Raw genomic sequence first — 25,737 nt, 5'->3', positions numbered from 1 at the left:
AAATAAAGTTCACACTGTAGTAGGTTGATACTTCTTTTAAGTCTCTTTGTATCTGGGGGCGCCTGGGTGGCTCAGTTGGTTGGGCGTCTGCCTTCGGCTTGGGTCATGATCCCAGAGTCCTGGGATCGAGTCCTGAGTCGGACTCCCTGCTCTTTGGGGAGTCTGCTTTTCTCTCTGCCCCTCCCTCCACTCGTTCTCGCAATCTGTCTCTCAAATAAATTAAAAAAAAAAAGTCTATTTGTATCTGTAGGTTCCTCCACTAAATCTTTTTTCTCCCTTACTGTTTGTTTTTGTAGTTTCAAGTTTTTGCTTAAATTCCAGTTAGTTAACACTTTACTGTTTATTTGTTAAAGAAGCCATGTCAGGGCACCTGGGTGGCTCAGTTGGTTAAGCGTCTGCCTTTAGCTCAGGACATGATCCCAGAGTTCTGGGCTCAAACCCCACATTGGGCTCCCTGCTCTGCGGGGAGTCTGCTTCTCTCTCTCTGTCAAATAAATAAAATCTTTAAAAAAAATAAAAATTAAAAAAAGAAACCAGGTCATTTGCCCTTTAGCCTCATGCAGTTTCCCATAGTCTGGATTTTGCTGATTGTATCTCTGTAACGTTGTAATGTGTCCTTGTCATCTGTGTTTTCTGTAAGTAGATATTGGCATGTTCCTTTGATGTGCTGCTGGATTCATCTTGTTAATGTTTTATGTAGGATATATATATATTAAAAGATAAAATTAATTTTTTGAGCCTATTTTCTCTTAGATTTTGGTATTTAGCCAATGCTAAATGATTGAAAAGCCTGGAATAATTTGGATAATTTTGGAAGGTAGTTAAATATCTCCCACTAAATTTCTATCAGGTAGTTTTTATAGGGAATCTGTATCTAATTGTCAGGAATAGATAGTTTCAAACTTATTTTATTAAAGTAATGTAACTTTGATATGAAAGCCTGATAAAGGTAGCACAAACTCATCAGTTATATATAAAAACTCAAAATATAACAATCAGACCATTTGAAGAATACAACATGATGAAGTTGGGTTTGTTATTGCTTAAATATTGCTCCAGGGGTGCCTGGTTGGCTCAGTTGATTGAGTGTCTGACTCTTGATTTTGGCTTGGATCATGATCTTGGGGTTATGGGATCGGGCCCCATATCAGGCTCTGTGCTTGGTGCAGAATCTGCTTGAGATTCTCTCTTTCCCTGGAGTCCTGCCTCTCCCCCTGCTTGCGCACATGCTCTCTCTCTCTCTCTCAAAGAAATAAATAAAATCCTAAAAATATATTGCTTTAAACCATCCACTTCTTTTTATCACCATTGCCAGGACCCTAATAGAGGCTACCATCTTTTGGTCTCCCTGCCAACAGTGTGTTCCCCTCAAATTCCTTCTTAAGTTTCAGTTCTTTTTCAAATACACATGTGATCATGACATTCTCATTCAAGTATGTATTGAACAATAGCTGTGGAGGGCACCTACTCTAGTTGAAAATGCTGTCTGGTAGGAGAGATCAATAATAATGAAATGATGAGTATATAAAATATAAATGAATAGTTAAATGATGAACACAATTAAAATCTATGTTCATAATTCTGTATTAATGTATATTAATTAAACCGGAGAGAAGTGATGTGAAGGAAAGAAGTCATGGCTATAGAGAAAAGTATAACAGAAACCCAGTCTAAACTAAAGATGAAGGAAGTGTCTCTTGAAGAAGTGTTGTTTGAAATGAGAATAAAATGAGTACTAGCTGAGGGCAGAATAAAAGAAGGCCATACCAGTCAGTGAGCAGGATGTACAAAGTCTTTGTGGCAGAAGAGAGCATGGCACATACCAGGAACTGAAAGCAGACAGAATGGCCGGAGAGCAGAGCATCTCAGAGAAGTGGTATGAGATGAGCTGGAGAGAGATTGGCAAGGCCAGATCACACAGAGCCTTGTAGGCTGTGTGTGAAAGGTCTTATTTTTGGCCTTGGGAAGTTATTAAAAGGTTTTAATCAGAGTTAAAGGTAGATGAAAGAACTGTAAATTGTTAGATAATAATTATATTAAAAAATCACTACAGGTGTAATGTTTTTCACTGGGAAAAGGTAATTGTTTAGGTAAATATGTTTCTGAAAACAGATCTTTTGTTGTGCCACACATTATTGTGTTTAGTAATCTAAATTCTGATCATGTCATTTGCTCCTTGAAGATACGGTTTGTGGTAAGGACACTGCATTTTAATTAAAGGACTAGATGGAAAATGAAAACCCTGAAATCATAAAAAGCCTTGATAATGATGCAGTGAAAGATTAAGGGAAGTATTTACATAGGAATTGATACCATAACTTTTTCAAGTTATTCAGTAATGAAAACCTGTTGACAAATGGAAGTAGTTTTATCAAAGTGATTATTGGGGGAAAGCTTTTTTTAAGTAGCTTGTCATTTGAAGGGCTTCTGAATTGATTTTTTCTAACTTGTTTCTATTTCTTTGCCTTCATAGGAGAGTAGTTATTTTGATGGAGTTAGAGATTTTGAAATCCGCTGAAGCAGTTGGATTAAAGATTGGCAATCCCGTGCCCTATAATGAAGGTAAAATGCTTTTTTATAGGTTGTAGCTCTCAGTTGAATACCTCTTTATAGATCCAGAATTCTGCCTTTTGGGTTCAGTTTGATTTGTTGGTCTTACTAAGACTAGTGATTGGGGGTTTAGGAACCAGGTTCATCTTTCAGGGTTTTCAGCGCTAAAATGATGGTAGGACTCTGAAGGAAAACCCTCTTCTCTGTTTTTCTCTGCATACAACTTCTTTCATACTTTTGGCTTATCTGTCACCAGAAGTATGGGGTTTATCCTACACTAAGCAATTCTCTAATTCTCCATGGACATTGGCTGGTTGTCCTACGATTCAGTTTAGTTCTGATGCTATCTATCTGAAGTTAGCATCAGATTCCTTAGGTAAAGACTGAGTCCCACAAGGCTGCCTCCGTACCCCTCTGTCAAACCCCAGTTCCGATGCCAGTCAAAAGTCCTAGGTAGTTACTTGCACTTCTCACTAACTGGCTGTAAATTGGAGTTCCCCCAGCCCCCTCCTCAGGTTCGATTAGATTAATGAGCTAGAGTGGCTCACAGAACTCAGAGAGCAGCCAGGTGGAAGAGGTGTACTGGGAAAGGTATGTGGGAAGGGGTGCAGAGTTTCTGTACTCTCTCGGGGTGCACTGTCCTCCCAGCACTTCCATGTCTTCACCAACAGAAGCTCCCAAACCCCATCCTTTTGGGTTTTTATGGAGGCCTCCTTAGTTAGGCATGATTTAATAATCATTGGTCATTGGTGATTGGTTCAATCTCTAATCCCTCTTCTCTCCTTAGAGGTGGGGGCTGGGTGCTGAAAGTTCCAACTCTAATCACATGGTTGGTTTCCCTGACAATCATCCCCATCCTTAGGGGCTTTCCAAAAGTCACCTCACTGACACTCAGGTGTGGTCGCAATGGGCTTCCTCCTACCACTTAGGAAATTATAAGGGTTTTAAGAGCTCTTTGCCAGGAACCATAGATGAAGGCCAAAAAAATACTTGTTACATCACAATATCACAAGCTCACATTAGGAAAGAAGGAAAAATTAGAGAATATAATGGAAAAAGATCCCACTTACAGTAGATTAAAAATAAATACATAGGGGCACCTGGCTGGCTCAGTTGGAGGAGTGTGTAACTTTTGATCTCGGGGTTGTGAGTTTGAGTCCCATGTTGGGTGTAGAGATTACTTAAATAAAAAAAACTTGAAAAAAAGCCAATATATAGAAGTAATGTTAATGAGAAATGTGCTTTCTTAAATGCACATTTTTGTTTTTGTTTGTTTTTGTTTTTAGAAAATGTAAAGCAAGGGCACCTGCTTGGCTCAGTCAGTAGAACATGTGACTCTTGCTCTCAGGGTCGTAAGTTTGAGTTCCATGTTGAGGGTAGAGTTTACTCAATTAAAAAAAAAAAAATCTTAAAAAATATAATGTAAAGCAAGGGCTCCTGGCTGGCTCAGTCAGTAGAACATGCAGCTCTTGATCTCGAGGTTGTGAGTTTGAGCCCCACATTGGGTATAGAGATTACTTAAAAATAAAATCTTTAAAAACTAATAAAATTAGAAATGTAAAGCATATAATCTGTACTCTTTTGATAGCACTCAACACACCAATAGTCTTTAGAATAATTTCTGTGTTTATTGCCAGGCCATGAATAAACTCCATGAAGGTAGAGACCATATTTGTTTATTCTTTTTATGTCCCTGATGCCTTTTATTTTTATTTATTTTATATTTGTGTTAAATAAAATGCCACAACAGTGGCCACCCGCCTCTCTGTTTGCACCTCTGTGATCAAAAGCAGCTTTCAGAGCACAGATCCCCAATATTTGAACGACAGGGTCTTTTTTGCCTATCTCATATCCCCAGCATGCAAGCTGCTCTAGGAACAGGTGCACTGCAGCCTGCCACTTAGCTGAGGGTCCAGGGATGGGTAGTTGTTACTGTGCTAAGAGCTGAAATTGACCACAGTTTACCATCCAGATCTTCTGGAAGTTTCAAGCCTTCAGTAGACTCCCAAATTCCAGAATAGTTATATCAGACAGGTTCCGCCAATGCAATTATAGTCTAGATTAAGAGAAAGATTCCTGGTACTTCTTACCCCGCCATCTTCTCAGAATCTTCTCAACAGTGATTATCTGTTGATAATGAGTTTTATATTCTTGTGAAAATATACAAAAAAGCTCAATGAAATGAGAACAATTTAAGAGACGATGATAGTTCTAGAAAAAGGCAAAGAATCATCAAATTTTACCCTGTAAAAGGAGATGGCTTATCTGCCCCCCACCAAGTCTAATAAAAATAAAATTTAAGAATAAATAAATAAAAAATAAAAAGGGGCACCTGGCTGGCTCAGTCAGTAGAGCATGTGACTCTTGATCTCACAGTCATGAGTTTGAGCCCCATTTTAGGTGTAGAGCCTACTTAAAAAATAAAAAATAAAAAAAATTAGAGCCTCACTGTTCACCAAAATAAATTCCGATTTTTTTTTTTTTTAAGTTAGAAAATGAGGGGTGCCTGGGTGGCTTAGTCAGTTAAGTGTCTGACTTCGATTCAGGTCATGATATTGGGGTCCTGGGATCAAGCCTTGCATCAGGCTCCCCACTCAGCAGGGAGTCTGCTTGTCCCTTTCCCCCTGCCCCTCCGCCTGCTTGTTCTCTCTCTCTCAAATAAATAAATAAATAAAAATTAGAAAATTAAACCATCAAAAATAATAAAGAGAATGGGGCTGCATATGGATTGGGGTAATTCACAATGAATATTTGATTACATTGAAATAAAAAAATTTTGCATGGTAAAAATAGAAAGGTATGTGAACTTAAACTAGGATAAAATAGTTACAAAAGATAGGACTGACAGGGGCTCCTGGCTGACTCAGTCAGTAGAGCGTGTGACTGGATCCTTTGGGTGGTGAGTTTGAGCCCCATGCTGGGGGTAGAATTTACTTAAAAAAAAAAAAAAGATGGGACTGACAAAAGATTAATATCTGTAATATTTACTGAATTTTTTACAAGAGAAAATTACTTTTTATTATTGCTATTGAAAATTTTTTTTCCAAGGAAAAATACTCAGTAGGGAAGCAGACATTAGGCATTGGATAAGAAGAGTGTTCACTGTGTAGAAAACAAATGGCCAATACATAGCAAAAAATATTTAGCTTTATTGGTGATTTTTGTCTTTTTCCTGATTTTAGGGAGATAACATTGTCTTTTTCCATTAAGTATTTTGTTAGCTGTGGGTTTTTCATAGATTCTTTTTATCAGTATGAAGTTCATTTTCAATTCCTACTTTGCTGAGGGTTTTTTATCAGGAATAGGTGGTGAATTTTGTCAAATGTTTTTTCTGTGTCTACTGATGATCATACTTTTTCTTTTTTTATTGGTTAATAATGGTGCGTTGCATTCAGTGATTTTTGAATGCTAAACCAGTTTGGTTTCTGGGGTAAGTTGTATCATCATGATCTATTTGTACTTTTTATATATTGTTGGATTTCTGAATTCTCTTGATTTAACAATCCAGTTTGATTTGATTTGATTTTGTTTGAAATTTTTACATCTGTATTATGAGGAATATTGGTCTGTAATTTTCTTACACCCTTGTCTAATTTTGGTGTCATAGTAACCCTGGCCTCATAGAATGGTTTAGAAAGTGTTCCCTCTTAAATTTTCTAAAATAATTTATGTAGAATTATTACTTCTTACTTAAAATGTTTAGTAGAGTTTACCAGTGAAGGCATCTGGGACTGATATATTTTTTTAGAAAGGTTTTAAACTACAGTGCATTTGTAACAGATATACATAGGGTTATCCAGATAATCTATTTCTTTTTGAGTGAGCTATAGTAGATTGTGTTTTAAGGAATTCAACCATGTCACTTAAGTTGTTGGATTTATTGGCTGGCATAAAAGTAAACAGTCTAGGGGTGCCTGGCTGGCTCAGTTGGTAGAATGTGTGACTTTTTTTTTTTTTAAGATTTTATTTATTTATTTGACAGAAAGAGACACAGAGAAAGAAGGAACACAAGCAGGGGGAGTGGGAGAGGGAGAAACAGGCTTCCCGCTGAGCAGGGAGCCTGATGCGGGGCTGGAGCCCCATGCGGGGCTCGATCCCAGGACCCTGGGATCATGACCTGAGCCGAAGGCAGATGCTTAACAACTGAGCCACCCAGGTGCCCTGAATGTGTGACTCTTGATCTCAGGGTTGTAAATTCGAGCCCTGTGTTGGGCATAGAAATTACTTAAAAATAAAATCTTTAAAAAATAAATAAATAAAACTAAATAGTCTGAAAACCCCAATTAAATGGCAGAAATTATCATATTGGATAATATAAATACAGTAGTCCCTTATTAGCCTCTTAGTGTCTGTAGCATCTGTGGTCATGTCACTTCTCTCATACCTGATATTGATCATTTGTGTTCTTTTTTTTTTTTTCCCCTTGATCAGTCTAGCTAGATGATTTATCAGTCTTATTGATCTTTTCAAAGAACCAGTTTTTGGTTTCATTGATTTTTTTTTCATCTTTTTATATTTTCTACACTATTGATTTATGCCTTGATCTGTAATGTTTCCTTTCCTCTGTTTACCTTGTGCTTCCTGTATTTTTTCCATTTCTTTAGGTGAATGCTGGGCTCATTGATTTGAGACCTTTCTTTTCTAAAATTAGAGGTGATTCTTGTTAAAAATTTACCCCTAAGCACTGCTTTAACAGCATCCAGCAAGTTTTGGTGTTACAAGTTTTATTCTGTTCAAAATACTTTCTAATTTCCTTTTTAACTTCTTTGACACTATATTACTTTGATGTATATTTGGTTTCAAATATTTAGAGATTTTCCAGAGATCTTTCTGTTATTGGTAATACAGTTTAGTTCAACTATGGATAAATACCATACATTGTGTGACCTGAATCCTGTTATTTTATTGTCCCAAGTTGTGATCTCTTGTAAATTTTTTATGTACTTGAGATGAATGTGTTTTCTGTTGTTGGGCACAGTGTCCTATAAAATAAATAAATGTCAGTTAAGTCACGTTGGTTGATAGTAGTTGTTCAAGTACTGATTTTCTGTTGACTCGTTCTATCAGTTATTGAGAGGGATATTGAAATCTCTGACTATAGGGCGCCTGGGTGGCTCAGTTGGTTAAGCGACTGCCTTCGGCTCAGGTCATGATCCCAGGGTCCTGGGATCGAGTCCCATATCAGGCTCCCTGCTCAGCAGGGAGTCTGCTTCTCCCTCTGACCCTCTTCCCTCTCATGCTCTCTATCTCTCATTCTCTCTCTCTCAAATAAATAAATAAAATCTTTAATAAAAAAAAAGAAATCTCTGACTATAATTGTGGATTTCTCTATTTCTCTTTGAGGCTGTATTAGGTTTTGCTTCATGTATTCTGAAGCTCTGTTATTAAGTGCATTAAACATTTAGGATTGTTATGTTCTCTTTATGAACTGACTTCTTTATCATTATGAAATGACTTTATCATTGACAAAATTCTATACTTTGAAATCTGTCTGCTATTAATATAGCCACTTCGTTTTTGATAATAAAAATCCTAGAGAATCAGGTTTGAAAATACATATATGTATATATAACAACTTCATTTTTCTTTTAATTAGTTCAGCTTGGTATATCTTTTTTTATCCTTTAACTGGTCATCTATTTATGTCTTTATATTAACTATATTTCTTGTAAGGGTATAGGTGGGCCTTGCTCTTTTATCCAATTTGATAATTTCTACCTTTTAACTGGGGTGTTCAGACCATTTACATTTAATATAGTTATTGATATGGTAGGTTTAAGTCTATCATCTTGCTATTTGTTTTTTATTTGTCTCATTTGGGGTTCCCCCCCTTTTCTGCCTTCTTTTGGGTTGAATATTTTTTGTGATTCCTTTTATCTCCTTTGTGGACTTATTAACTATTGTCTGTATTTTGATATTCTAGTGGTTGGTTTAAGGTTTATAGTATGCACGTGATGCTGCACCACTTCACTTTTGGTGTAAGAATCTTCTTTTTCTCCCCTCCAGGCTTTGTACTATGGTTGTCACACGTCTTACCTGTGTTATAGCCTCTTGATACATTGTTAGTATTTTTGTTTAGTTATCTTTTAAAGACATTTAGTTAATAACATCTTATGTATTTACTTGTGTAGTTGCCATTTCTGGTGCTCTTTATTCCTTTGTCTAGACTGATATTTTTCACTGTTATTTAGCATTTCTTGTAGTGGAGATCTGCAAGTGGTGAATTTTTTCAGCTTTTGTAGGTCTGAAAAATATTTCGTTGTTGACTCTGAAAGACATTTTTGCTAGGCATAGAATTCCAACTACAGTTTCTTTCTTTCTTTCTTTCTTTTTAAGATTTGTTTATTTTAGAGAGGGGGAGTAGCAGAGGGAGAGAGAATCCTGAAGCCGACTCCCTGCTGACCACAGAGCCCAATATGGGGTTCAATCCCAGGACCCTGAGATTATGACCTGAGTCAAAATCAAAAGTCGGTGCCTAACTGGCCGCTTAACCGACTAAGCCACCCAGGCGCCCCTAGAATTTTCTTTCTGTATATTTTGAAGATGTCCTGTTGCTTGCATGTTACCCCAAGAGAAGTCTGTGATCATCCCTATTTTTATTCTCTGTTCTTAACATGACTTTTTCTCTGACCATTTTACAATTTTCTGCCATTAGTTTTGAGCAATTTGATTGTGATGTACCTTGGTGTCATTTTCTTTGTGTCTTTTGTCTTGATGTTCATTGAGCTTCTTGGATCTGTGCGTGTATAATTTTCATCAAATTTGGAAGATTTTTGGCCATTATTTCTTAAATATCTTCCCCACCCTTTGGATCTCCAATTATGCTTGAAGTTGTCTCATAGTTCATGGGTGCTGGGTTTTTTTTTTTTTTTTTTTTTCTTCTTTTTCATTTTGGATAGTTTCTGTTGCTGAGCATTCAAGTTCACTAATCTTTTCACTAATCTTGTCTCACCTGCTATTAATCCTATCTGATATGTTCTTTTTCTCAGTCATTGTAATTTCCATTAATTTTTAAAAGTTTTAATTCCATGTAGTTAAGATACAGTGTTTTATTAGTTTCAGGTGTACAATATAGTGATTCACTGATTCTGTACATTTTTCAGTGCTTATCATGATAAGTGTACTTTTTTTTTTTTTTTAAAGATTTTATTTATTTGAGAGATAGAGAGCACGAGAGGGAAGAGGGTCAGAGGGAGAAGCAGACTCCCTGCTGAGCAGGGAGCCCGATGCGGGACTCGATCCCGGGACTCCAGGATCATGACCTGAGCCGAAGGCAGTTGCTTAACCAACTGAGCCACCCAGGCGCCCTAAGTGTACTCTTTTTTTTTTTTTAAGATTTTATTTATTTATTTGAGAGAGAGAGAGGATGAGAGATAGAGAGCACGAGAGGGAAGAGGGTCAGAGGTAGAAGCAGACTCCCTGCTGAGCAGGGAGCCCGATGCGGGACTTGATCCCCCATCACTTATTTCCCCCATCCACCCGCCCACCTCCCCTCTGGTAACCATCAGTTTGTTTTCTATAGTTATAAAGAGTCTGTTCTTTGGTTTGTCCCTTTTTTTCTGTATTCATTTGTTTTGTTTCCTAAATTCCCCATATGAGTGACATCATAGAATATTTGTCTTTCTCTGACTTATTTCACTTAGCATTATATTTTCGAGCTCCATACATGTAGTTGCAAATGGTAACATTTTTTTTGTGTGTGTGGCTGAATAATGCCACTTTTTCTTCCTTTCTTTCTTGTTCTTTCTTTCTTTCTCTTTCTTTCTTTCCTTCTTTCCTTCCTTCCTTATTTTCTTCTTTCTATTTTTTAAGATTTTATTTATTCATTTGAGAGAGAGCAGAGGGAGAGGGAGAAGCAGACTCCCTGCTTAGCTGGGAACCCGATGTGAGACTCGATCCCAGGATCTGGAGATCATGACCTGAGCCGAAGGCAGACATTTAATAATCTGAGCCACCGAGGTGCCCCAGTGCCACATTTTCTTTTTTTTTTCTTTTTTATTTTTTAGGATTTTATTCATTTATTCAACACAGAGACAGCGAGAGAGGGAACACAAGCAGGGGGAGTGGGAGAGGGAGAAGCAGGCCTCCTGCTGAGCAGGGATCCCGATGTGGGGCTCGATCCCAGGACCCTGGCATCACGACCCGAGCTGAAGGCAGATGCCCAACGACTGAGCCACCCAGGCGCCCTGCCACATTTTCTTTATCCGTTCATCTATTAGTGGACACTTGGGCTGATTCCATAATTTGGCTGTTGTAAATAATGCTACAATAAGCATGGGGATGCATGTATCTTTTCAAATTAGTGTTTTCATATTCTTGCGGTAATTATCCAGTAGTAGAATTACTGGATCATATGATAGTTCTATTCTTTTTTTTTATTTTCATTTTCTATGTGTAAACATTTGTATTAATGCAGACTTTAATCTAAAAGTTTGCCCCCAATCAGACTGTTATTTCCATTTGTAAGTAGTTAAATCAAAGAAAAAAATTAAATTAATTTCAAGTATATACCATCAAAAATAAATATTCACTTAATGTGGTCTTATCTGTTTTATGATATCAAAGGGTTTTTTCCTCCACTTAATAAAGATTCTAAGATAAATTCAAGATTCTTTTGAATAAAAAAAAAGATTACACCTTCTAAAACAGTGAGTTTACAAAACAGTACAGGGGATTGCTAGGCACACTTACTGTAAGAGAAAAGTATGTCCAATGAAAAGGAAATTTAAAACATGACGTTAAACTTTTATGAAAACTTTTAACAAAGCCTTTCCTTCATTTACTTTTAGCTATTCCATAAATAGTAGAAGAGAAATTGAACATTTTTTTTAAAGATTTTATTTATTTATTTGACAGAGATAGAGAGCACAAGCAGGAGGAGCAGCAGGCAGAGGGAGAGGGAGAAGCAGGCTCCCCGCTGAGCAGGGAGCCCGATGTGGGGCTCGATCCCAGGACCCTGGGATCCTGACCTGAGCCGAAGGCAGACACTTAACTGAGCCACCCAGGCGCCCCGAGAAATTGAACATTTTGTAATGAAACTTAGAAAAATGTCTTTTTCCATAAGCATCCATCTTTCCCTTTGGCTCCTTCTTCCAATCCTCCACTGTGCTGAAGAGCTGTTGAATTCTTCCAGATTTTTGGTTAGGCAGGTGGTTTCCAAGCTGACTGGATTTTCCAGGTTAGCTTCCCGCACGGGATTTTCCAATCACTGGACCTGTGACTTATCCAACTTTGAAAATGGCCTTGGCCCATTCATGTTTCATGTGCTTTATTCATGAGACAGGTAGGGCTTTGAGAAACACTATATCCGAGTGTTTATATACTCTCAATATCCAATTATCAAGGACACTAATTCACCATCTTAATTTAAATGTACCAAACGTGGGCACCTGAGTGGCTCAGTTGGTTAAGCGACTGCCTTCAGCTCAGGTCATGATCCTAGAGTCCCTGGATCGAGTCCTGCATCGGGCTCCCTGCTTAGCGGGGAGTCTGCTTCTCCCTCTGACCCTCTTCCCTCTCGTGCTCTCTATCTCTCATTCTCTTCTCTCAAATAAATAAATAAAATCTTTAAAAAATAAAAATAAATTTACCAAACGTAATTCTTGAGTTTTTCATTATTCAAAAATTATTAGTCAGGTTTTTGCCTAAGAATAAATAGATTTGATCCTAATAATATTTGTGCTAGAGACAAACTGCATCCTGTCTTCGTTTTCCTATCTGGGACTCAGTTCTAGCCATCGCCTCAGTAGAGTCAATGGAAAGGAAAGTTTGAGAAGCTCACGCCTGAACTCTCACACAGTAGTCAGCACACTCACAGAATGTTAGAGATAGAAGGAACTATTTTAGAGATCAGTTTTAATCATAAGAAAAAAATGAAGGTGAAGGAGGTGATAAGTGTCTTGGCTAAGGTTGCATAGCAGGTGAGTTGCTTCAACAAATGAGACTCATTATTCCTAATTTCCAGGTGAAGATGCTGTACCCACACCTTCAAAAATTAACCTTCATATCAAAGTTTTTGCCTATTCCAAAAATTGTATTTTAGTTAATAGGTTGTGAGTTGAATCTATTATTGGAATGTTTTATATGTGTATGCACACGCACACACACACACACACACAAGTTATCTCTGTTTCATGTTAGTATACTTGTCCATTAAAACTTGTATAATTTTAAAAATTGAAATATAATTAAGATAATCAAACATCTGTTTTATTTTTTATTTTTAAAAGATTTTATTTGAGAGAGAGAATGAGAGAGAGAGCACAAGAAGCGGGAGAGGGAGAAGCAGACTCCCTGCTGAGCAGGGAGCACGATGTGGGACTCGATCCCGGGACTCCAGGATCATGACCTGAGCCGAAGGCAATCGCTTAACCAACTGAGCCACGCAGGCACCCTCTGTTTTGTTTTTTAAGGATTTTATTTATTTGAGAGAGAGAACAAGCAGGGGGAGAGGGAGGGTCAGGGGGAGAGGGAGAAGTAGACTTCCCACCGACTGGGGAGCCCCATGTGGGGCTCCATCCCAGGACCCCGAGATTATGACTAAAGCTGAAGTCAGACACTTAACCAACTGAGCCACCCAGGCGCACCCAGACATCTGTTTTTTAAATAAACATTAATTTTGTTTTAATTTTTGAATAAATAATATATGTTTCAAAAATCAAAACTGCAAAATTACATATTTAGAGAAATCTTACTCCTACCCCGCCTCTTCCTGCCATGTTTGTACCCACTGCTGACCTCTACAAGTAACCAGTTTTAGTGGTTTCTTTTTATCCTTCGGGTGTTTCTTTATGCAAATATATGTTACCAAATAAAAACATTATTGCTTCAGTTTACTTACACAAAAGGTAGGATATTATGTATACTATCTTACCTTTTTTTTGATCCTGCTTTTTTGGGGGTTGTTTTTGTTTGTTTTTGTTGTTTTTTTAAGATTTTATTTATTTGAGAGAGAGAGAATGAGAAAGAGAACACGAGAAGGGGGAGGGTCAGAGGGAGAAGCAGACTCCCTGCTGGGCAGGGAGCCCGATGTGGGACTCGATCCCGGGACTCCAGGACTGTGACCTGAGCCGAAGGCAGTCACTTAACAACTGAGCCACCCAGGCGCTTCTTTGTTTGTTTTTTAAGTAGGCTTCATGCTGGGTGTGGAGTCCAATGTGGGCCTTGAACTCCCGACCCTGAGACTTGAGATCAAGAGTCAGATGCTTAACCGACTGAGCCACCCATGCACCCCTTTTATGATTGTGCTTTTAAAAAATTTTTTAGCCTAGAGATACTTACATATATATACTTAGAGATCTTCCTTATTAAAAACAAACAATTAGAGTGTTCTGTTGTGTGACTGTTCCATAATTTATCTAGCCTTGTGTTGAAGACCCTTGGGTTGTTTGCTGTAGCAATCAAAACAGTACTGTAGTGAATAACTGTATACATATGCAGGTATATGGGCAGAAGTGGTTTGATTGCCAGAAGTGAGATTGCTGGATCAATGGATAGATGCACCAGTGGTAGGTGGGTATGGTTGGATTCCCCTCTGTAACATGGTGACATTCTGCATTCCCACCAGCGTGCCTGAAAATACTGGTTTCTTCACAGCTGTGCCAACAGGAGTATGTTATTAATCTTTTGAATTTTTAACCAATCTCATAGATGAAAACTGGGATCTCAGTGTAGTGTTTAATTTGTATTCTGAGCAAGGTGAGCATCCTTTTAAATGTTTGAGAGCTTTTTATTCTCTGAACTGTATTCTCCATTTTTATTTTGAGTTGTCTTTTTCTTCTCCATCTTTGTTTTTTAAAGAGTAGGGACATTAGTCCTTTGTCTCTGAGTTATGAAGTCTTTTTTACTTTGCTTATGGTGGCTTTTTTTTTTTTAAGATTTTTATTTATTCATTTGCGAGAGAGACAGAGAGAGAACAAGCAGGGGGAGAGGCAGAGGGAGAAGCGGACTCCCTGCTGAGCAAGGAGCCCGATGCGGAACTCGATCCCAGGACCCTGGGATCATGACCTGAGCCAAAGGCAGGTCATGGCATCTGAGCCACCCAGGCGCCCTGCTTATGGTGGCTTTTTGCTAGGTAGCAATTTTTTTGTTGTTGCTGTTTTTATGAAGTTGAATTTTGCAATCTTTTTTTTTTAATGACTTTGGAGTTTTGAGCCATTGTTAGAAAGGTCTTCCTTACTCTAAAGTTATTAGGGCATTCATCCATGTTTTATTCTAGTACTTAGACATGATTTCATTTTTCTATTTAAATCACCTATGTTGCTTCTGTCTTAAAATTGGTTTCTTGGTTTGTGGTGTTTTGAGCTTCACTTTTCACATCATTTAGAATTTGTGAATTTTCTCTGCCCCCCCTCAATTCACTGAAGATGAAGTCTCTGTGTGGGACATTTTTGTATAGAGTGGCTATTCATTCTTATTGCTCTATATGATTTTTAGAAGTGGGAAGACTTGGTCATCGTTCTTCCTCCAGAAATGGAACCTTTTAGATTTTAATGTTTACCTATGCAAAACATAGTAATTTGGTGCTTTAAATTGGAGAGGGAGAGCTGGAGCCCATTTAGGTTAAGTTCTAAAATCTTAAATTGGAACATTACATTTCTTTTGCAGTAGTAAACTTTTGTTAAAAGGGGCACATTGGTTATCTTAGCTTTCAGGACAAAGCAGTGGTTAGCATCTCTATGAAATCTTGGATGCAGTAGGGTTGAGGGAGAGATGATGGTGCTCAACTTTATCACCTTTGGCCAGATTTCTAATGTTTTTTTATGTTGTATTTGAGTGGTTGCTTTGGACATTTTGTGTTTCAGGTGCAAAAGTATTTGAGATAAAGATGGAGTTGAAAGGGTTGAAAGGTAATTATCGCTTGGGGTCAGAACTATAGCACTAGGGGAAAAACTCCTTTGTCTCGATACTCCATTCCGCTCGCTCTTTCCTTTCTTCAGGGTCTGTTAAAGTGTAGAGGAATGAGAGACGGTTTTGCTGTTCTGGATTATTTGCTATTGAATTTCCTTGTAACTAGATCAATAATACTTTGTTACTTGGGCCATCATGGAAATAGCTTTGTTGCTGTGGCTATTACCTTAAGGTGTATTTCACAGAAATGGTTTCTAATTGCCTATTGTGATGGCAAGGAAACTGTTACTAGTGAAGAGAGAAGTAAAGTTAGATTTGTATCCTCCGAGTACTTAACCCAGAACCTGTGACATATCAGGTGAGTGGTAAAATTAATGGACTGAACCCAGCCAGGAAATAGGCAGAGGAATTCCAAAATGTGCACTGAAATTGTTTGGCACTAGTACCACATTAAATACAGATACTTACAGAATTTTCCAAATGTGAGAAATAAAACTTCAAACACATTTCATGTTTCATATAATATTGGATGATTTTAAACTCCCGTATCTACCACTATATATTTTTGTCATTATGTATACCATTGCTATGTACCTACACTATTTCTAACAATATTTTACTTAATTTTCTCATGAAATACTTAGTTATAATGTATTATTCATTATTGAAAGGTATTAGTTGGAATTTTTTTCAGCCTGATTCTGATCATTTTCTGCCAATGGGAATTTTTAATTATTGGATTGACTTTTATTTTTTTGTAGTTGTTGTTAAGAAAGTACTTGCCAGTAGAAATTGAGTTTTTGTAACTGTATACTCCATGTCTGTTAGCTAATTTTTCTCAGCTGGTGGCTCACTTACCATTTTATATGTGTGTGTGTGTGTGTGTGTGTGTGTGTTTAAAGATTTTATTTATTTGAGGGAGAGAGTGCACAGAAGTGAGAAAGCACAAGCAGGCACAGCAGCAGCAGGAGAGGGAGAAACAGACTCCCCACTGAACAGGGAACCCGATGTGGGGCTCAATCTCAGGAGATCATGACCCAAGCTGAAGGCAGCTGCTTTTTTTTTTTTTTTAAGATTTTATTTATTTAGGGTGCCTGGGTGGCTCAGTTGGTTAAGCGACTGCCTTCGGCTCAGGTCATGATCCTGGAGTCCCTGGATCGAGTCCCGCATCGGGCTCCCTGCTCGGCAGGGGGTCTGCTTCTCCCTCTGACCCTCCCCCCCATCTCATGTGCTTTCTCTCTCATTCACTCTCTCTCTCAAATAAATAAAATCTTTAAAAAAAAAGATTTTATTTATTTATTTGACAGAGAAAGATATAGCAAGAGAGAGGGAACACAAGCAGGGGGAGTGGGAGAGGGAGAAGCAGGCTTACTGCTGAACAGGGAGCCCGATGCGGGGCTCGATCCCAGGACCCTGGGATCATGACCTAAGCCGAAGGCAGATGCTTAACAACTGAGCCACCCAGGATCCTCTATATATTTAAAAAAAATTTTTTTTTAAGATTTTATTTATTTATTTGTCAGAGTGAGAGTGAGACAGTGCAAGCAGAAGCAGGGGGAGCTGCAGGCAGAGGGCGAAGCAGGCTCCCCACTGAGCAATGTGGGACTCCACCCCAGGACCCTGGGATCATGACCCAAGCTGAAGGCAGATGCTTAACCGACTGAGCCACCGAGGCGTCCCTATATTTTTAATTTTTTTAAAGTAACCTCTACACCTCAATGTGGGGATTGAGCTCACAACCCTGAGATCTAGAGTGGCATGCTCCACTGACTGAGCCAGCCTCACTTAATCAGTGTGAATGCAGGTAACTTGAGGAGCTGGAGTCTGCTTTTGTTTTGTTTTGTTTTAAGAAGATTTATTTATGTATTTGAAAGAAAGAGCACAATGTGAGGCAGGGGGAAGGGCAGAAGGAAAAGGGAAGCAGACTCCCCAGTGAGTGGGGAGCCTGATGCAGGCCTCCATCTCACCAACCTGAGATCATGACCCTAGCTGAAACCAAGAATCATTTGCTCAACCGACTGAGCCACCCAGGCGTCCCTAGAGTCTGCTTTTAAATGTCCTATTTCCCCTGGTTCAGAAACAGTGATAGGAAGCTAGCGTAGAGCAAAAGAGTCTAAGAATTATGACCTTGATTCATCTTACTGAAATGGTTTCATTTGCAGGTGGCACAAAACAGAAGGTTAGCATTAGTTGACGCTCTACATTACTGCTTTGGGGTATAATTTCAGTTTTTAGAAAGATTTTCATTTAGCCATAGACTAATTTCAGGTTTCATGGTCAGCAGCTGTGTTGCAGTACATTAAATTAAAGGCAGTTGTTACTGTTTAGAATGCACTAGGACTTCTGTCGTCCATTTGGTTTCAGTACTGTTTCTTGTCTCCTGCGCCAGCTTTGCAAGTATGGTCCAGGGCAGCAGTTAAGGATTGCTCTCATAAATGAATGGATCAGTAACTTTCCTGACTACTAGGTATTATGGTTATTAGTTATGTTCTATATAACTAGAATTTTGTCTGCCAGAATTGGTTGCTTACAATTAAAAATTAACTAGATTGTGGTGAAGTCAATGGATCTAGTTAGACAAACCTCGTTAAGACTAGGTTCTGCCTCCTCCTAGCTGTGTATGACTTTGGACAAGTTACTTGACCTCTTTAACCCAGTTTTCTCATCTGTTAAGTGAACATAATAATACTGTCTTTGTCATAGGCCTGAAGATTAAATGGAATAATGCACTTAACCTTGTATTTGGTGCATAGTAAGCACTCAAGGATTGGTAGCTATTATAATATATGTTACATGGTCTAATTGGTTTCTTCTTACATTACTGTGCTTCATTGAGCCTGAGAATCCAACTATTGTAATAGACTGTACCATTATATTATGTACTGATAAGAAATTATAACACATAGATCACCTATTAGATTTTATCTGGGACCTGCAGTTTGGCTTTGGGATTAATCACCTGTGGATTTGATTCCTAACAAATCCCTTGCTGTGCACCCTTTACTCTCTCCCCTGGTTTCAACCTCTCAGCAAGTTCAAATCAGCCATTCTGATTGTTTTGTACCTGCCTCCTTATTAATCTACCTTAGTGTAAAAAATGTACATACTGTCAATTTTTTATTAAAAGAAATACGCTTTAGGGATGCCTGGCTGGCTCAGTTGATAGAGCATACAGCTCTTGATCTTGGGGTCCTGAGTTTGAGGCCCACGTTGGGTCTAGAGCTTACTTTTAAAAAAAAGAAAAAGAAGAAAGAAATAAGCTTTGTTGTGCTAACATAACTGCTGTAGCTTCTTGTGTACCATAGTTCTATGTAGCTTCAGATTTAGTACCTGTGAACAGACATACAAGACATTTATTACACTTTTTACCAAAGGGAGTTACCATTGTACTACTTTTGTATAAAACTTGTCATCCCCCTTGCCCCAGCTTTTTTTTCTTTATTCTTTTCTCTTTTTTTGGTAAATAAACAACACTTGGTTCTTAAGGAATAAACTCTCAACCCAAGACCCTTGTCCTCACTAGAGAACTGTTATGGGGCAGGGATTTGGGCTTCAGGTCTTATCCTCACTATAAACAAGATTTTGCTTTAAATAGTTAGCAGTTAATTGCACTTGTCCCAAATCAAAATATTCCCGAATTTTTAAAGATTTTATTTATTTTATTTTAGAGAGCACGAGCAGGGGTAGGACGAGAGGGGGAGAGAGGCAGACTCCCCTCCCAGGCACCCCTTGATGGTTACCTTTAAATGGATGGCTTTTTAAACACAAACTAAAAGCCTGATTGATACTTTTTTTTTTTGATACTTTTTTTTTTTTTAGATATTATTATTTTGTAGGGAGGGGCAGGGGAGATGGAGAGAAAATCTTAAGCAGTCTCCACACCCAGCGCTGAGCCTGATGCAGGCTCTATATCATGACCTGTGCTAAAACCAAGAGTCAGATGATTAATGGACCGCGCCACCCAGGCACCCCTCCAAAATTTTTAAATAGAATACTTTGTTCTTTAGGTACATGTTTTTCCCCCTTATTTCAACTGTTTGGAAGTATTTTATATTTGGGTAAGATGTCTAGCTATGCAGTTTGCATTTCTCTGTATTTTTTTTTCTTATCCTTATTGGAAATGGGGGTGAACAACTTATATACCAAACTGGTATTTGAAAGAAGTATATAAGGTGTATGGTAAAAATGGAGTTGGGAGAGAAAAGATTTGATAGATTTTTAGCAACTGCAAATGAAGTGAGAGTGTGTGTGTGTGTGTGTGTGTGTGTGTGTGTAGCTTTATTTATTTATTTATTTATTTACCTAAATGTAGACTAGCAGGCATTTAAACATTAGGATTTTTATATGTGTTCAGCCTGAAGTTTCTGAACAAAGACCAGCTGAGCCCCCCCTCCTAGTACTCTATAGATATTTCTCCAACAACCATTACCCTAGTTTAGTTGTTAAGTAACCAACGGTATTTTGTGTAGTGTTGTTTGCTTTTTAATTAAAGATCCCCAACACCAAAGAAAGAAAGAAATTATAATACATTCATTTTAACTCATATATTAAAATGTCAAAAAATGTTCAACCTAGAACAGGTAAATAGGCAAGTTATGTTACTGAAAATTGTGGTAAAATACTCAACAAAATTTACATCTTAATCATTTTTAAATGTGTAGTTTGGTGGCATCAAGTACATTCACATTGTTGTACAACTATCACCACCATCCATCTCCAGAACTTTTTTGTTTGTTTGTTTGTTTGTTTGAAGATTTTATTGATAAGTAATCTCTACATCCAGTGTGGAGCCTGAGCTCACAAGCTGAGATCAAGAGTTGTGTGTTCCACTGACAGAGCCAGCCGGGCATTATCTCAAACTCTCTCTACCCGATAAACCATAACTCCCCATTCCCTACTCCTGCCAGTCCCTAGTAACCACTGTTCTATTTTCTGTCACTGTAATTTGATTACTCTAGGTACCTGATAAAGGTTAGTTATGTTTTTATAGAAATTAAATGTTAAGTGGTTAGCACGATCCCGTGACCATGTCCTATTCAGCAAGAAGCAGGCATGATAATGAGGCTATGACTTTAGATATGTTTGAGACCGTGGAACTGGAGTGGAGTGGGGTTTGTGTATTTTTATGGCTCCGTCTTTAAATGTTTAAATCTTTTGAGTCTTCTGAATATATTTCATGAAGCAAGTAAGAATAGTTTTATTTTTTTCCAGTTACTTAGCCCCAATACTATTTACTGAGCAACTCAGTTTTTCCCTACTGATTTAAGAAAAGGTTTACTTTAAAATTTCAACATGTTGGGCGCCTGGGTGGCTCAGTCAGTTAAGCAGCTGCCTTCAGCTCAGGTCATGCTCCCAGGGTCCTGGGATTAAGCCCCGCATTGGGCTCCACACTTAGTGTGGAATCTGCTTGAGATTCTCTCTCTCTCCCTCTGCCCCTCCTGCGCGTGCATGTCCTTGCTCATTCTCTGTCAAATAAATAAATGAATCTTAAAAAAAAAAATACAGCATTTTTTATAGAGCTAGGACAGATAATCCTAAAATTTGTATAGAATATTTACAAAAGACCCTGAATAACTAGAGCAATCTTGAAAAACAAAACTGGAAGTATCACAGTTCCAGACTTCAAGTTATATTACAGATCATAGAAGCCAAGGAAATATGGTACTAACGCAAAAATAGACACACAGATCAAGGGAACAGAATAGAAAACCCAGGAATAAACCCACAATTTATGTGATCAATTAATCTTTAACAAGGGAGGAAAGAATATACAGTGGGAAAAAGACCGTCTCTTCAACAAATGGTGTGGGGGAAACTGGACCACTTTCTTAACACCATACACAAAAATAAACTCAAAATTGATTAAAGACCTAAATGTAAGAGCTGAAACCATAAAAATCCTAGAAGACAGCATAGGTAGTAATTTCTTTGATATTGGCCATAGCAGCATCTTTCTAGATATGTTTCCTGAGGCAAGGGAAATAAAAGCAAAAATAAACTATTGGGACTACATCAAAATAAAAAGCTTATGCACAGCAGAGGAAACAGTCAACAAAACTAAAAGGCAACCTACAGAATGGGAGAAGATATTTGCAAATGACGTGTCTGATAAAGGCTTAGCATCCAAAATATATAAAGAACTAATACAATTCAGTACCCAAAAAACAAATAACCAAGTTAAAAAATGTGCAGAAGATATGAACAGACATTTCTTCAAAGATATACAAATGGCCAACAGACACAATGAAAGATGCTCAACATCGCTCATCGTGAGGGAAATGCAACTCAAAACTACAGTGAGATACCACCTCACACCTCACACCTGTCAGAATGGCTAAAACGAACAACACAAGAAACAAGTGTTGGTGGGAATGCAAACTGGTGCAGCCACCGTGGAAAACAGTTTGGAGGTTCCTCAAAAAGTTAAAAATAGAACCACCTTAGGATCCAGTAATAGCATTACTGGGTATTTACCCAAAAAATACAAAAACTTGAATTCAGAGGAATACATGCAACCCATGTTCACTGCAGCATTATTTACAATAGCCAAATTATGGAAGCAGTCCAAGTGTCCATTTGATAGATGATCGCATAAAGAAGATATGTTACACATATACAATGTAGTATTATTCAGCCGTAAAAAGAGATTGAAATCTTGCCATTTGCAACAACACGGATGGAACTAGAGAGTATTGTGCTAAGTGAAATAAGTCAGAGAAAGACAAATACCATATGATTTCATTCATATGTGAAATTTAAGAAAGAAAACAAATGAACAAAGGAAGAAGAGAGAAGCCAAGAAACAGACCCTTAACTCTAGAGAACAAACTAATGGTGACCAGAAGGGAGGTGGGAGGTGGGATGTGTGAAATTGGGGATTAAAGAAAATAAAATTAAGGTCTTAATTTTTCTCCCCATAGGAAGAACTGAAGAATAAGCAATTCTGTTTTAACCTTTTTAATTTTATGCTAAATTTATTTTGCTCTAATAGCACAGTTAACTATCATTTTGTTGTATTAGTTAAGAGAAATATTGGCAGAAGGAAATGAAGTCAGTTTATAATAGGCCCATTTGAGTGAGGGCCTTGGGAAACCCATCAGGAATAAGCCTCGGGATCGGAGAAGGCAGAGACAAGGCGGCAGGCAGGGAGCCTTTTCAGCAGGGCTCACCATTTTTGTTTGTAGGACTTTCTAGGAAATCTTTTTGAGCTGTACTTGTGTGCTGCAGGCACTCTGGGTGAGCAGCCTAGATTAGGTTTAGTGCCCCTCACAGAAGCAAAATCAAATGCCATAAACCTATTCTTTTTTTAATTAGGTGTATTTTGCAATTTTAACGTTCTTCAACTCATAAACATTTGTAGGAAGGGTGAGGGACAAATAAATAGTCTCGTGGCATGGCACTTATTTTCTGTTTGAGAGATATGTTCCTTTCCCCTCCTTTCCTTTTAATCTTCCTGTTTCCTTGACACCTGCTTCTGAACTCCATCTTGTCTCTCCCTGCTGTGACGGTGCGCTAGCACTTCATGGTACCCAAGGCTCTTTCAACTCGTATTTCCCACCAACTGTCAGTTGCAAAATAAGGTTGCTTTGTTTGGCAGGGAAAGGGTAGAATCCTTTCTGAATGTCTCCTTTTCCTTTGAAGCAGGAGCACTTCAGAGACAGTTGAACTGCTTTTAGGTTTTTCTTACCACACAGCTTTTTCTTCTGAGAGATCCTGCCATGAACACGGTTCTGTTGATGACATCGATTTGTTGCTATGGAAATAGTGGTAATGTCACAGATTCAGCCCAGTGACTTTACTTCAGGTTCATGCAGGAGAAATGCGCAAAGCTTTAGGGGAGAACCTCATTAAAACTGAAAGCTATCAATTATGAGCAGGTGAAAGGTAAATGGAGCCAACCTTTTATATAATGAAAACAGAAGTGAACCCCTAGCTGATTGACTGCATGCAGTTGAATTACCCCAGCATGAATTCTGACCCATGAGAGTCTTTGACAAAATAAAACATTTACACTCTCTCAGAGTATTTCTTCTACTTAAGTTTAAATCTTTTGACCTGCATTATTTGCACTAAAATTGTCTTTGTTTTGATCCTCAGGACATGGGCAGCAGCAGATAGTTCCTTCCTCAGGACATGGGCAGCAGCAGATAGTTCCTTCCTCGGTCTCAGCGGCCAACCCACCAGCCAGCAAGCCCCAGCAGCAGAATGGGAGCTCAGCAATGGGTAAATGGCCACATGAGGACATGTGCTAATTATATGTATCAGGCTTCTGAATAATGTTTTGAAATGTAATCTGGGACTAAAGGGAATTTTCAAAATGCCGTTCATGACTGTTGCTTCTTGCAAAGGAGAAGTCCAGTTCTCATTGTAAAGTGTATGATTGAACAAATGATTAAAGATAGTCTTTTAAAGATACTTAATATGCTTATTTTTATCAGGATGATATACTGTTCTCTGTTAATAATAGTTTATCTGGTACTTTCTCAAGTCTCACATTTTACACTTTCTTGACTTTGCGAATTTACATACCTTTTAAATTCTCGCCTTTTAACTATTTGGAATCCACTTGTCTCTCTCCAAGTTTCCCATTTCGAGTTCTCATCGGAATTTATCTTAACGTGAAGATGGTATCATTTATATTGGTCATAGGTTCTGCTTCCCAGTCTCATGGATGAGAAATAGTTTTTTCCTTTAACGCTCTCTGCAGTAGGTCCTGAGAGGCTATAATGGAACCATTTTGTTTACTTTCTGGCCTTCGCCTTATGAATTACTATTGAAAATGATGATTTGGGTTGGATTTATTTTTAGAGGTTCTTTTTTCTGTCACAGCTTCTTATACTCCACCTCTTCCCCTCCCCTCAACTATTGCTAATTTTGAATGCTGAGATTTTAAGAAAGGCAAGATTAAGACACCACTAATATTGTTGTGAAACTTTCAGGACATGGGACTTTTTCCCCATTGGTCTTTGATATTTTTATCTACCTTGCAATATCTGTTAATGTACCTTCTATCTATCTCTCTTTATAAGTGGATCTATTGATTTCATTTTTTTAAAGATTTTATTTATTTAAGAGAAAGAGTGAGCGAGAGAGAGCGAGATTGAGAGAGAACACAAGCGGGGGAGGGGCAGAGGGAGAAGCAGGCTCCCCGCTGAGCAGGGAGCCTGACTCGGGGCTCGATTCCAGGACCCTGGGATCATGACCTGAGCCGAAGGCAGACGCTTAATGACTGAGCCACCCAGGCGCCCCATAAGTGGATCTATTTATATACAACTCGCAAATTACGTACTTTGAAGGAGGTCATGGAATAGATTTAGTATCTAAGATGATAAATAATCTAATAGTCACTTCTTTAGGCTGAACTACAAATAGTATGTTATTCTTCTCCCTCCTCCCACAGATTTATTTTCCAAATTGTCTATCTTTGACTTATGTTAACATTTATTTTTAAAAATCAGTTAATGTTATCTAAACACACATCAACTGGGTGGCGAAAGAGTAAAAGACTGGCTGTGTATTGAGGGGGAAGCATGTGTGTGTGTGTGACATATAACTGTATCTTATAGAGAATATTAGGTATGTATACACACACATACATTCTTCAGAGTTCATGTGCTTCCTTGTGTAATCTTGAGGCAGTTATTACTGTTGTGTGTATAGTTCTCTCTTGACTCCCCAGTTAGAGTAGAAAATGGTAAGATCCAGGACAGTCTATGTATAGTTTTTACTAAGTGCTACAAATACCTAGAATAGTGTCTTACAGGATGTAGAAACTCAATAAAGAAATGCTGGGGGCGCCTGGGTGGCTCAGTCAGTTCAGCGTCTGCCTTCGGCTCAGGTCATGACCCCAGGGGCCTGGGATCGAGCCCCACACTGGACTCCCTGCTCAGCCCGGGAGCCTGCTTCTCCCTCTGTCTGCTGCTCCCCCTGCTTGTGCTACTCACTCTCGCTCGCTCTCTCTGACAAATAAAATCTTTAAAAAAGAAAAAGAAATGCTGAATAATGGTAGATTTACATTTCCAGCCAAATTCCATCCTAAAGAAATGCTTTGGTAGAGAAGATATCAAGTAATTGGACGAAGTTATATTTTCTGAATTTGGAGGCTGAAACTTTATAGAAACTGTGCATGTAAAGGAGCTCATGTGTCTGTAGGCTCTAGTGACCTGCTCTTTCCAAGCGCACGGTAGCTGCTCAGGCTTGGGTAAAAGAGCAGAGGGGATCCTGGCGCGCGGCCGCCTGGTTGTGTTTACCCGAAGGGCTCCTGTCCTTCGCTCCTAGCTAAACCCAGTCCCTAGACTTCGTTAGAGACTTCAGTACCAGAGACCTGTGGAACACGGG

General features: G+C 38.4%; 1 protein-coding gene across 2 annotated transcripts in view; it reads left to right on the top strand.

The window, feature by feature from the left end:
- Nucleotides 1–25,737, top strand: part of RPA1 (replication protein A1) — a 74,645-nt gene that overhangs the window by 27,547 nt on the left and 21,361 nt on the right. For both annotated transcript variants that reach the window (XM_027626599.1, XM_027626598.1), the window contains exons 5-6: nucleotides 2,474–2,562; nucleotides 23,497–23,622. In XM_027626599.1, coding sequence (XP_027482400.1) covers nucleotides 2,474–2,562; nucleotides 23,497–23,622 — 215 coding nt within the window. The remainder of the gene's footprint in view (nucleotides 1–2,473; nucleotides 2,563–23,496; nucleotides 23,623–25,737) is intronic.

Source organism: Zalophus californianus, chromosome 16 (genome assembly GCF_009762305.2).
Source record: "Zalophus californianus isolate mZalCal1 chromosome 16, mZalCal1.pri.v2, whole genome shotgun sequence".
Classification (NCBI taxonomy): Eukaryota; Metazoa; Chordata; class Mammalia; order Carnivora; family Otariidae; genus Zalophus; species Zalophus californianus.
Note: the sequence above shows the minus strand (reverse complement) of the source record. Positions and strands in the feature narration are given on the sequence as shown.